This window comes from Lacerta agilis, chromosome 3, assembly GCF_009819535.1.
Source record: "Lacerta agilis isolate rLacAgi1 chromosome 3, rLacAgi1.pri, whole genome shotgun sequence".
NCBI classification, from domain to species: domain Eukaryota; kingdom Metazoa; phylum Chordata; class Lepidosauria; order Squamata; family Lacertidae; genus Lacerta; species Lacerta agilis.
Window position 1 is genome coordinate 115,285,960 of NC_046314.1, and position 13,123 is coordinate 115,299,082.

The 13,123-nt window shown below is 47.7% G+C and overlaps 1 protein-coding gene across 1 annotated transcript in view; it reads right to left on the reverse strand.

The window, feature by feature from the left end:
* Positions 1-13,123, reverse strand: part of EPHX2 (epoxide hydrolase 2) — a 90,074-nt gene that overhangs the window by 61,037 nt on the left and 15,914 nt on the right. The window contains exons 2-4 of the mRNA XM_033145208.1: positions 4,268-4,352; positions 3,668-3,827; positions 2,466-2,656 (exon numbers count right to left, since the gene is read on the reverse strand). Of these exons, the coding sequence (XP_033001099.1) occupies positions 2,466-2,656; positions 3,668-3,827; positions 4,268-4,352 (436 nt within the window). The remainder of the gene's footprint in view (positions 1-2,465; positions 2,657-3,667; positions 3,828-4,267; positions 4,353-13,123) is intronic.

Here is a 13,123-nt window from a genome sequence, read left to right on the forward strand (position 1 = left end):
ACAGCCACTGGTGAAGACTATAATCTGCAGCAGAATGCTGGTGGACAAGCCAGGAAAGAACCTAGAGGTCTTTTATCTGCATTCCTGAGCTTCACACTTTTAACACTGCGGTCTGGCAAGATTGAATAGAAAAAGCAGCCAAGTGGGGGCAGTTAACCCTTTCTATATCACAATTTCCCAGACAGGTCACAATCTCTTTCTCTCTCTCCTTTTGAGGACTGGCTGACGACTTGTAAGAACAGCTCCCTAAGAATGGGTGCCCGAGTCTGATTCCTGCCCCCTACTTCCATCCCTGTCCATTCTCCCTTGTGTGTTGTGCTTTTTTCCTCCTCTTTAGATTGGCAGCTTGTGGGCAGGGACTATATTAATTGATCACATGTAAGGGGACGACAGAGGATGAGATGGTTGGACAGTGTTCTCGAAGCGACTAGCATGAGTTTGGCCAAACTGCGGGAGGCAGTGGAAGACAGGCATGCCTGGCGTGCTCTGGTCCATGGGGTCACGAAGAGTCAGACATGACTGAACGGCTGAACAACAACAACAAGCTACTCTGGGAGCCTTTTAAACTGAAGAGTTGAATACAAACACACCAAGTATGTGTGTGTGCGCGCACGCACACGCCAAACAAACATACGCACACTGCAATTTGCTCTGTTTGGACCGGGACCACAGGCCTTATCCCCTCTAATGTGGCAAAGAGTATACTGGGTGTGTGGATCAAATCAGGAAAATGGTATGGGTTTGATATCCCCACCGACCACCACTGGGGTCCAAATTACATGTATATACACATAGACCTAATTCTGAAACGAAACTGAAAGAGAAAGGAGAACAGATCATGGATTTTCTCCATGGCCACATCAAATTTGCTCTCCAAAGACTTGTTTTTCACCACAAGACCCATTCCCGCCACCATCCCATGGCCAAGTTGGACAGGTAGGTGAGGATACTCGCTTGACATCGTGACACATCAGGTGAGCCATTTTTTGCCTGCGCAGTCAGCTGACTGTTGGCAATTGCAAAGGGGGGGTGGAGTTGTGGGTGCTGCCAAACAGCTGATCAGTGGAGCATACAAGCCCCCCTTTGGCCCTGCCATATCTTTACCTGCCGCACAACTGGCATTGAGTGTACAGAGGAGAGCAACCAAGATGATCAAGGGTCTGGAAACCAAATATTATGTGGAAAGTTGGAGGGAGTTGGGTGTGCTTAGCTTGGAGAACTGGATGAATCCCAAACCGGAATTAAGATTGCCGGAAAAAATATCAACAACCTCAGATATGCTGATGATACTACCTTGATGGCAGAAAGTGAGGAGGAATTAAAGAACCTTTTAATGAGGGTGAAAGAGGAGAGCGCAAAATATGGTCTGAAGCTCAACATCAAAAAACTAAGATCATGGTCACTGGTCCCATCACCTCCTGGCAAATAGAAGGGGAAGAAATGGAGGCAGTGAGAGATTTCACTTTCTTGGGTTCCATGATCACTGCAGATGGTGACAGCAGTCACGAAATTAGAAGACGCCTGCTTCTTGGGAGAAAAGCAATGACAAACCTAGACAGCATCTTAAAAAGCAAAGACATCACCTTGCCAACAAAGGTCTGTATAGTTAAAGCTATGGTTTTCCCAGTAGTAATGTACGGAAGTGAGAGCTGGACCATCAAGAAGGCTGATCGCCGAAGAATTGATGCTTTTGAATTATGGTGCTGGAGGAGACTCTTGAGAGTCCCATGGACTGCAAGAAGATCAAACCTATCCATTCTCAAAGAAATCAGCCCTGAGTGCTCACTAGAAGGACAGATCCTGAAGTTGAGGCTCCAGTACTTTGGCCACCTCATGAGAAGAGAAGACTCCCTAGAAAAGACCCTGATGTTGGGAAAGATGGAGGGCACAAGGAGAAGGGGACGACAGAGAATGAGATGGTTGGACAGTGTTCTCGAAGCGACTGGTATGAGTTTGGCCAAACTGCGGGAGGCAGTGAAGGATAGGTGTGCCTGGCGTGCTCTGGTGCATGGGGTCACGAAGAGTCGGACACGACTGAACGACTGAACAACAACAACAACAAAGCTTGGAGAAGAGGAGACTGAGAGGTGACAGGATAGTCACCTTCAAATATCTGAAGGGCTGTCATGTGGAAGATGGAACAAGCTTGTTTTCTGCTGTTCCAGAGGGGAGGAGCTGAACCAATGGATTTGAACTACAAGGAAGGAGATTCTGGCTAAACAGTAGGGAGAAGTTTCTGACAGTGAAAGGTTTCTCACCCCTCCCCCCACACACACACCCCAGAGCATAGAATCATAGAATTGTGGAGTTGAAAGTGACCCCAGGGGTCCTCTAGTCCAACCTCCTGGAGTTCAGGACTGATGTTAAACACATCTGGAGAGAGAGAGAGAGAGAGAGAGATCCTGAAACGAACAACAGGAGCTTTTTGCAAGTACAAGACAGGTTCACAGATGTGTGCCACCAACCTCTTCAGGTTTCGCCTCCAGCACATCCAGCGCATACTCGTAGATCTTGGGATCTGGCTTTTGCAGACCGACACGGCATGACTCAATCACCCGGTCGAAATATCTGTTCAGCAGACAAAGGGCAAGCCCTGTACGGTGCCTGAAGGGGCTGTCGTCAACCCAGTTGTTGGTCAGGACAGCTGTCTTGAAGCCTGGAAGGGGAGCGGCAGAAGATGAACCAAAGCCCAAGCCACATTCCGTACCATAGTTAGGAAATACGTCTTAATTCTAGATGTGGATTCAGATAGCATAAAGAATTAGGGTGCAGGGAGAAGGGTTTGGACGCTTTGTAAACCACCCTGTGATCTTTGGGTGAAGGGTGGCATAGAAATTTAATGAATAATAATAGAAATGACCCATTCAGCTTTCATGCTGTATCTGTTTTAGGAATACTGTTGTACTTTGTGTTGCGTTCGCAGCAGGTTGCGAACAGCACGGGTTATGAACGCGCCAAACCTGGACGTAACGGAACGGGTTACTTCCAGGTTCGGCGGGTCATGCATGCGCAGATGCGCCGAATCGCGACCCACACGTGCGCGGAAGCGGAGCTACAGGTTGCAGACTGCTCAGGATGCGAACGGGGCTCCGGAACGGATCCCGTTTTCATCTAGAGGTACCACTGTACTGTCATTTTGCTTTTCTGTTGGATCGCTGTATGCCGCTTTGAGAGTATTTAAAATGTTAAGCGTTTTAGAAATGCTTTTAAACATACAAGCAATAAATGAAGGATATCAAAATTGTGAAAAAATAAAGGGCTCCTTTTAAGCTCATAAAAAAACACCCTACAAAAATATCTATGTGAAGAAGAAGAAGAAGAAGAAGAAGAAGAAGAAGAAGAAGAAGAAGAAGAAGAAGAGAAGTTTGGATTTGATATCCCGCTTTATCACTACCAGAAGGAGTCTCAAAGCGGCTCACATTCTCCTTTCCCTTCCTCCCCCACAACAAACACTCTGTGAGGTGAGTGGGGCTGAGAGACTTCAGGGAAGTGTGACTAGCCCAAGGTCACCCAGCAGCTGCATGTGGAGGAGCGGAGACGCGAACCCAGTTCACCAGATTACGAGTCTACCACTCTTAACCACTACACCACACCAACATAGCCGTGAACCATCGGAGGCACCCAGGTTGTGTAACAGCCACCCCTTGCCACACAAAGGAGCCATTACCGTTCTCCCTGAGCCTCACAGCTGCCCGCAGGAAAGGGGTACTGAAGGAATTGTTCTCCATCAATTCCTCAAAGACCCGAGCCACCGAGAACCGTTTTGGGAGAGAGGTTCCAGAGGCGCCAGCAACCTTCTTACAGTCTTCTTCAAAGCTGGCCATCAGCTGAAACACAGGAATACAAGAGGCTGCTTTATGACAAGTCAGACCATTGCGTTCAACAGTGTTGTCTGAATGGATGGAGAGCAGCTCTCCAGGGTTTCCAGGCTGTATAGGTTCCCTACCCAGGGACTGAAACTGGGACCTTCTGCATCCAAAGCAGATGATCTGCCACAGAGTTACGACCTTTCCTGTGCGCCCCCCAGCCACCGAACCTTAGGGAGAATTGCATTATTTATCTTGAAACAATTGTGCAAGAAAAGGAAAGGTCTCTCCAGCAAGCACGCTTGAGAAGGCAGAAATGTCTTTCGGATCCCACCGGCCTGATGGTGCTATCCTGCTGTCTAGAGATGCCAGTGTTGGAACATTGGGGCCCATGCCTCCCCATGACATGCTCTGCCGTAAGCCAAGGCCCCTCCCTCCCTCCCGCAGCGCCTCAGTCTTACCTGAGTGAGTGCCATCTGGCCTGTCATCGCTTTGGAGAAGTGTCCATCAACGCCTCCTTCCAAGGCGGCATTTTGGAAGAAATCACTAGAAGATGAAAGCACATGCACACGTACAAAATTAGACCAGAATAAGGCTGGGAAACGAACCTCTGCTCCACTGTAATAAATAAATATCGCAGAGTGGCTTACAATCTATAGATATATAAGAATGTAAAAGGTGGGTGTTTGTGACCGATCACCTTTTCCCGTAACCGCTTGACCGATTCTGTTGAAATTTGGACACAACGTCCCATGGCCATATGTGAGTGTTTGTGCGCACTTACATTGTACAGATAGCACACTTTTCACCATTAAAAACATGATTTTATGCAAAACAATATAGCGCCCTCCAGGGGACGCCAAAACCACAGACGTCATCTCATTTCACCAGCACAGCCCACATACGTAAGTCCACAGTACCCCTGACTGCCTCCATCTTACACGCACCCTAAAACATCACCCATTCTCCAAAACTATGCACCATCCCGCCTTGCCACAATACCCTCTACACCTAACAAACCCCTACTTTTATTCTGCAAAAGCCACACCAACGCGTGGCCGGGTACAGCTAGTATAATATATGAAATAAACACACCCCGAAGACCAAGCAGGGCTTCCCACTTTACACCAAGGGTGGGAAAACTCAGGCCTTCTGTGCCCCCCAAGTTCTCTCTGAGTGGCCCTTGCGACTCTCCAGGCCACACCCCTCCCTAGCCACGCCCCCTTTTGCCAGGCTTGCTTCACATCCTCCTTGAGTATTTGTACCAGGCTGCAATGTGTCCTGGATCTCTGATAATGCCTTTTGCTTGCCTGGATGGAAGGAGTAGGGGGTGTCCGTGCATGTCTATAGAAAGTAGGCTAGCATTCAAAAGGTATAAATGCCTGGGAAGCCCAACCAAGACAAGTTTCCCAGAAGCAAAAGAACATGGATCAGACCATTGACTCATCCGGCCCAGCAGGCTTCTCCAACTTTTCTCTAACCATCTTCCCCATTTTATAATTTTGAAAACTTCCATCCTACCCCGTCACACGCCTTTTCTCTAAACTGAAAAGCCCCACACGTTGCCTAACTTCACGGTGAGCCACTCCATCTCTTTGATCGTTCTAGTTGCATGTTTTCAAAACCTTTTTGGCTGTCCCGTGGAAGAGGGAACAAACTTGTTTTCTCCTGCTCTGGAGGACAGGAATTGAACCAATGGCTTCGAGTGGTCTCTTCCAACTCTATGATTCTATGAGTTATAAGAAAGGAGACTGCGACTAAACATCGGGGGGGGGGGGGAATTCTGACAGTAAGAGCTGTTTGACAGTGGAACAGTCTCTCTCGGAAGGTGGTAAACTCTGTTTCCTTGGAGGTTTTAAAGCAGAGGTTGGATGGCAACCTGTCCCGAATCCTTTTGCTATGAACTCTGCCTTGCAGGGGGTTGGGTTGAGCTAGATAACCTTTGGGGTCCCTTCCAACTCTATGATTTTCCAACTCCACAATATCCTTTCGGAGGTGAGGCAACCCAAACTGTATACAGTATTCCAGATGCAAACCCCTAGATAGGCGAAAGTCAGGTGCCAGACCACCAAAACCCAGTGTGTGTCCAGCAGCTCTGGGAGGAGTAGTTGGGCTCCACTACCAAGAAGGAGAACAGGGGAAGAAGGGTTTCGGCAAATAACTCACGGAGACCTGTTGAAAAGGGAGTTTTTTTAGAGGAGACTTCTCCTTGCCTGACCTGAGACTATATTATGAGGCAGCCTGCTTCACCTCGATAAAGGAGTGGTGTACATTGCATGACCCAAACCTCCAGGATTTGGAGGGATTTGATAACCGTTGTGGGTGGCGTGCTTATTTGGTCTATGGGAAAGCAATAGTGCATAGGAATTTTTCGATTCACATCATCAGGAAGTCATTATTTGTGGTGTGGGAAAGATATCAAGACCTGTTAGAGCCTAAAGTCCCTTGGTGGACCTCCCCATTAGAGGCTTGTGCTGTAAAAAAGAAAAATACCCAGGGAGCTTGGCCAACATACAAAGTACTCTTACAAGAAGAAGAAAACTCCTTAAAGCTAAAAGGATTTGACAAAATAAGAGAATATATACTGGGTTGGTTTCAATATCAACAAGTGTTTGAGATATTTAAAAAAAGATAAGCAGAAGGGCTTTGCAACAGAGATGTCCAGGTTTGAATCTGAGGTGGTAAATTCTAAAACTAAAACCCTTTCTAAAGCGTACCAACTCCTCCTTCACTGGGAAGTCAAGGAGGAGGAGGTTACGGCGGTCATGGTTAAGTGGTCCCAAGATTTTGGATACACGATAACCTTGAAGCAGTGGGGAACTTTGTGGAAGATAAACTGGAAATTCACCTCTTGTTATACTCTGAGAGAGAACTTCCTAAAAATGCAACATTGGTGGTATCTAATCCTGTGGAAACTCTCTAAAATGTATAAAAATATCTCAAGCAATTGTTGGCGATGTAAGGAAAAAACCAGGTACACATGTGGTGGCAGTGTAAGGAAAATGAGACATTCTGGGAGGAGATTCACTCAGAGTTGGAAAAAAAATGTTAAAAGTTCTCTTAAAAAAAACAAACCACCAGAAGCCTTCCTTTTGGGAAATACAGACCTGGATATGCCCAAAAAGGCAAAATGATTTTTTTTTTTAATATGCCACAGTGGCTGTGAGAGTTCTTATAGCAGCACACTGGAAGAGTGATAAAGTACCCTCAAGGAAAGAATGGATTTCAAAATTAGTGGAATTAGATGGCCTGTCTGAAAAAATAAGGAACAAATCAAAACAAGCATTTATTTCAAAATGGGAAGCCTTTAAAACATACTTGAAAAATAATTATCCCAGTTTAAATTCTGTGGCAGCATTTGAGTAACTTCAGTAGCAGTTCTAAGTTTGCAGTGAGAGATAAGATAGTTTCATTGTATTTTGATCAAATGTATTGTGTAATGGCAGTAAACTAATTAAGAATATCTGAGTAAGGAGTGGGCGAGAAGTCAGGTCTATAGTAATAAGACCATTTTCAGTTTGTCATTTTGTGTTTAACACCGTGCTTAGGATTTTTTTCTTTTTGATGTGGATGTTGTTGAGGTTGTTGTCTCTTGTTTTATGTTGTTGGGATGGTGTATGTGGATATCTGGTTGAATAAAAAGAAAAAAAAGAAAAGAAAAAAGAAAAAGAAGAGGGAGTTTTAGAAAGAAAGGAGGCTAGGAAGGACTTTGGTGGGCCTTGCAGGGTTCACAGGAAGGGGGTATGTAGGCAAAGAGTCTTCACAAGCAGCTGAGGGAGTCCTGTGAACAAATGGGAGTCATAAAATCATAGAGTTGGAAGAGACCCCAAGGGCCATCCAGTCCAACCCCCTGCCAAGCAGGAAACACCATCAAAGCATTCCTGACAGATGGCTGTCAAGCCTCCGCTTAAAGACCTCCAAAGAAGGAGACTCCACCACACTCCTTGGCAGCAAATCCCACTGTCGGACAGCTCTTACTGTCAGGAAGTTCTTCCTAATGTTTAGGTGGAATCTTCTTTCTTGTAGTTTGAATCCATTGCCCCGTGTCCGCTTCTCTGGAGCAGCGGAAAACAACCTTTCTCCCTCCTCTACATGACATCCTTTTATATATTTGAACATTTGAACACAGCTATCATATCACCCCTCAACCTTCTCTTCTCCAGGCTAAACATACCCAGCTCCCTAAGATGTTCCTCATAAGGCATCGTTTCCAGGCCTTTGACCATTTTGGTTGCCCTCCTCTGGACACATTCCAGCTTCTCAGTATCCTTCTTGAACTGTGGTGCCCAGAACTGGACACAGTATTCCAGGTGAGGTCTGACCAGAGCGGAATACAGTGGTACTATGACTTCCCTTGATCTAGACGCTATACTCCTATTGATGCAGCCCAGAATTGCATTGGCTTTTTTAGCTGCTGCATCACACTGTTGACTCATGTCAAGTTTGTGGTCTACCAAGACTCCTAGATCCTTTTCACATGTACTGCTCTCAAGCCAGGTGTCACCCATCCTGTATTTGTGCCTTTCATTTTTTATTTTTTATTTTTCCCAAGTGTAGTACTCGTGCTCTGGTCCATGGGGTCACGAAGAGTCGGACACGACTGAACGACTGAACAACAACAACAACAAAGTACTTTACATTTCTCCTTGAGCTCAAGCTCAAGAGCTCAAGCACAAACTCTTATTCAATTGCATCAATGGAAATGCCAGCCAGCACCGCAGGGTTTTAAGTTTGAACCCCAAAGCTGTAAAAGTGATGGCTTCACCAATCCGGTTGCATTCAGAATTGTTGCAGCCTGCCCTGGGACCTTAGGACGAAGAGCGGGTTGTTAATTAAAGCAATAATGATCTTTCCAAGCATACCCTTGTAGTACTAAGATGTCAAGAAGTGAGTAGCCACAAAAGGGAAATGGGCCAAACCTCAGGCTCTTTCATCTGCCTCCTTTTCAATCGGATAATCCCCAACCTTTGTAATTAAGGCAGTATCCGTATCACTTTGCTCCAGGGGTCTGCTCAAGGGTATATCTTGACTAAGTGAGTTTTAACCTTTCCAGGTGAAATGTACGTAATAGCTTGGAACCCGGTGCTTGGTTTTTTAATCTCTTCCCTGCTCTTTCATTATTGTGGGGTGGAACAGGCGATAGGGAGGAAGAAAGAAGGGAGGAAGAAAGATTAAGACCCAGCTGTTGTTGGCATCTGTCTATCTCAAGAGACAATGGAGTGTGCCTCTGGGGGTGAAGCCAAACTGCTGTGTTGTTAGCGACCGCCGCACCCCCAAGCCTGGGAAGTGTGCATGGAGGTCCTGGGCTGCCCAGATGACAAGCCCCCCCCCCCGGCCTTGCTGATGTGGCTCAAAGGAAACCAGAGCAAGATGTTTGGCGGCAGGGAAGGAGTCCACCATCTCACGTTGGGAGTCTAGTTAAAGGTAGGTAGCAGTGAGAGGGCACAAGGAGAAGGGGACGACAGAGGATGAAATGGTTGGACAGTGTTCTCGAGGCTACTAACATGAGTTTGGCCAAACTGCGAGAGGCAGTGAAGGACAGGCGTGCCTGGCGTGCTCTGGTCCATGGGGTCACAAAGAGTCGGACACGACTGAACGACTGAACAACAACAGCAGTGAGAGATTTCACTTTCTTGGGTTCCATGATCACTGCAGATGGTGACAGCAGTCACGAAATTAGAAGATGCCTGCTTCTTGGGAGAAAAGCAATGACAAACCTAGACAGCATCTTAAAAAGCAAAGACATCACCTTGCCGACAAAGGTCCGTATAGTTAAAGCTATGGTTTTCCCAGTAGTAATGTACGGAAGCGAGAGCTGGACCATCAAGAAGGCTGATCGCCGAAGAATTGATGCTTTTGAATTATGGTGCTGGAGGAAACTCTTGAGAGTCCCATGGACTGCAAAAAGATCAAACCTATCAATTCTGAAGGAAATCAGCCCTGAGTGCTCACTAGAAGGACAGATCTTGAAGTTGAGGCTCCAGTACTTTGGCCACCTCATGAGAAGAGAAGACTCCCTGGAAAAGACCCTGATGTTGGGAAAGATGGAGGGCACAAGGAGAAGGGGACGACAGAGGATGAGATGGTTGGACAGTGTTCTCGAAGCTACTAACATGAGTTTGGCCAAACTGCGGGAGGCAGTGAAGGATAGGCGTGCCTGGCGTGCTCTGGTCCATGGGGTCACAAAGAGTCGGACACGACTGAACGACTGAACAACAACAAAGCCGTGTTGGTCTGCCGTAATCGAAACAAAATAAAAAAAATTCCTTCCAGTAGCACCTTAGAGACCAACTAGGTTTGTTCTTAGTATGAGCTTTCGTGTGCATGCACACTTCTTCAGATACACAGGGCTCATTTTACTTCATGGGCAACCAGACAGTGAAGAATTCAGGCAACCCCTGTCTCTGGGTTTGGCAGCCAAGGGGAGTGAGAAACTGTGCACTCATGTGCTCTATCAACTCCCAGACAGTTCTCTGCACTGTGGAATTGAATTTAAGAAAGGAGATTTTGACTAAACATCAGGGGGGAAAACCTTCTAACAGCAAGAGCAGTTCGATCTTCTTATGCCCTTTGACACCAATTGCCATAATTGGTAGGTAGTGAATAACTGGTTGTCTGTGGAGTGTTTTCAATATGTGTGTGGGACGTACAGGGCTTTTTTGGGAATTGAAGTACCCTTTCTGTCCCAATGACTGTGGGTCAGGGAAGTTACAGCCCAGCGTGGAAAGGATTCCATCCAGTGTTCAAAACTCCCATTGTTCTAGGTGCATTTTGCAACAGGGAATTTCATTAGCGTGCACACTTTCTGAGCTCTGGGCTCAGTACAGTGGAACCCCAGGTTACGCACGCGATCTGTTCCGAAAAACTGGAAGTAGCGTGATTTGAGCACTTCTGCGCATGTGCAAAGTACGCAGAAGGGTTCTGCGCATCCGGGGGTCGCGCACGCTCCGGAAACGCTTCCGGGTTGTTGGCATTATTAACTCGAACATCTGCAACCCAGGGTGTGCGTAACCCGGGGTTCCACTGTACTGCGCCTAGTTAGCAACGAGAACAAAAATTGTCTGCAAGCACCCCTCTTTCAAAAACAGTTTTGCAGAAATCAGAAATCTTCCTCTTCTAGAAGAAACCAAAATCACAATCCAAAAAGCTGGGGGAATTAACTGGTACTTTAGCACGTCTGGTCAAGAGAGACGGGTCAGAAAGGTCTTCCTGACGGAAAAAGGGCCATTGCTCCCTGCTAAGTGCCTGCAACCAATTCATTTTGCAAGGGGCAGTGGCAGAAAACGAAACAGACAGGGAAAGGAGTATGCCTCCTCACCCGGGCAACCCTTCCTCACACCTCCATGCAGGGGCATCTTGCCCATAGAGGCAAGTGGCGCGGGGCACCAGGGCGCCAAGTTCTGGAGGGCGACTGGGAAGAGGCGGAGGCTGGACGCGGCACCTCCCGGCACCAGTTCATTGCCCTCGCCCGCCGCGCCAAAGCAGCGCCATGCCCGGAGCCTCTGCCTGCCGTGGCCACCCTGGCACAGGCGCCAAGGAAAAGGTGGAGGCTGGGCGCAGCGCCCTTACCCACCGCAGTGAAGCAGTGCCACGCCCGAAGCCTTCGCCTCTTCCCCTCCGGAGGAGCCGCCCTCCAGCCGCTGCCCGCCTCCTCCAGCCCCACAAAGCTGCCGGCAGCGCTGTAAAAAGGTCAGCAACTTTGGGAAATGGGGTGGGGGGCACCGGAGAGATCTTTGAACCATGGTGCCGGATATGCTTAAGACGGCCCTGCCTCCATGCTGCCCACAAATGAAGGCAGAGAGGAGCAAATGAAGGCAGAAGTGTTGAGTGGGAAGGGGGCATGTGAGACGGCAAAGATATAGAGAGAAACAAAGGTTTGTTTTTCAGCAGCCGGGAAGATTTGGAAAGTAGCATTGGGCAAAACCAGAAAACCAACCTTATGCACAATCACTTTCTCAGATTCAGCCATTTTTTTTCATTTGTTCTTTCTAGCTGCCCTGGGCCCTGGTTCCAGAGAAAGTCAGGAAATAAGTAAAATAGGAGGACGAGGACGAGGAGGACGAGGAGTAATAATGATAATTATTTTAGTTGTTCTGTAGATGGACCGTTCCGTCCCTCAGGCGAAAGGCTGGGCCTTACATGGCAGAACCTCTTGTACTATCTTGATCCCATATCTCCTACCCTTTCCTAACATTTGAATGCAGCATTAATAAATTAATAATAATAATAATAATAATAATAATAATAATAATATTTATACCCCGTCCATCTGGCTGGGTTTCCCCAGCTACTCTGGGAGGCTTTCAACCGAATATTTAAAACAATACAGCATCAAACTTTAAAAACGTCCCTTCAGTTGCCTTTTAAGAGTAAAATAGTTGCTTATTGGCTTGACATCTGCCGGGAGGGCGTTCCACAGGGCAGGCGCCACAATCAAGAAGGCCCTCTGCCTGGTTCCCTGTAACCTCACTTCTTGCAGCGAGTGAACTGCCAGAAGGCCCTCGGCGCTGGACCTCAAGTGTCTGGGCTGGATGATGGGGGTGGAGACGCTCCTTCAGGTATACAGGACCGAGGCCATTTAGGGCTTTCAAGGTCAGCACTAACACTTTGAATTGTGCTCGGAAACGTACTGGGAGCCAATGAAGATCTCTCAGGACCAGTGTTATATGGTCTCGGCGACTGCTCTCAGTCACCCGTCTAGCTGCCGCATTCTGGATTAATTGCAGTTTCCGAGTCACCTTCAAAGGTAGCCCCACGTAGAGCGCATTGCAGTAGTCCAAGCGGGAGATAACTAGAGCATGCACCACTCTGGCGAGACAGTCTGCAGGCAGGGAGGGTCTCAGCCTGCGTACCAGATGGAGCTGGTAGACAGTTGCCAAGGACACATAATGGACCTGCGCCTCCATGGACAGCTGTGAGTCCAAAATGACTCCCAGGCTGCACACCTGGTCCTTCAGGGGCACAGTTACCCCATTCAGGACCAGGGAGTCCCCCACCCCCACCACCCCATGTCCCTCAAAAACAGTACTTGTCTTGTCAGGATTCAACCTCAATCCATTAGATGCCATCCATCCTCCAACCAGGCCCCGATGATGAAGGTGGTTCTGATAGATTGCAAACCACCTGAAAGAGGCTCCTGCTGCTGTTTTCTGCAGATGCGGTAGAGGCGGCGAAGAAGATCCTCTTCGCCATCGCCATCACCACTTGGTAGGCTCGACATTGAGCTCTAACCCGTGTCCAGTCCGATTCAGTGAGTTTTCTGCCACTGGCACTCTAGCCGTCTCAGCGATTGTTTCATCACCCTCAGCTCTGGGGGA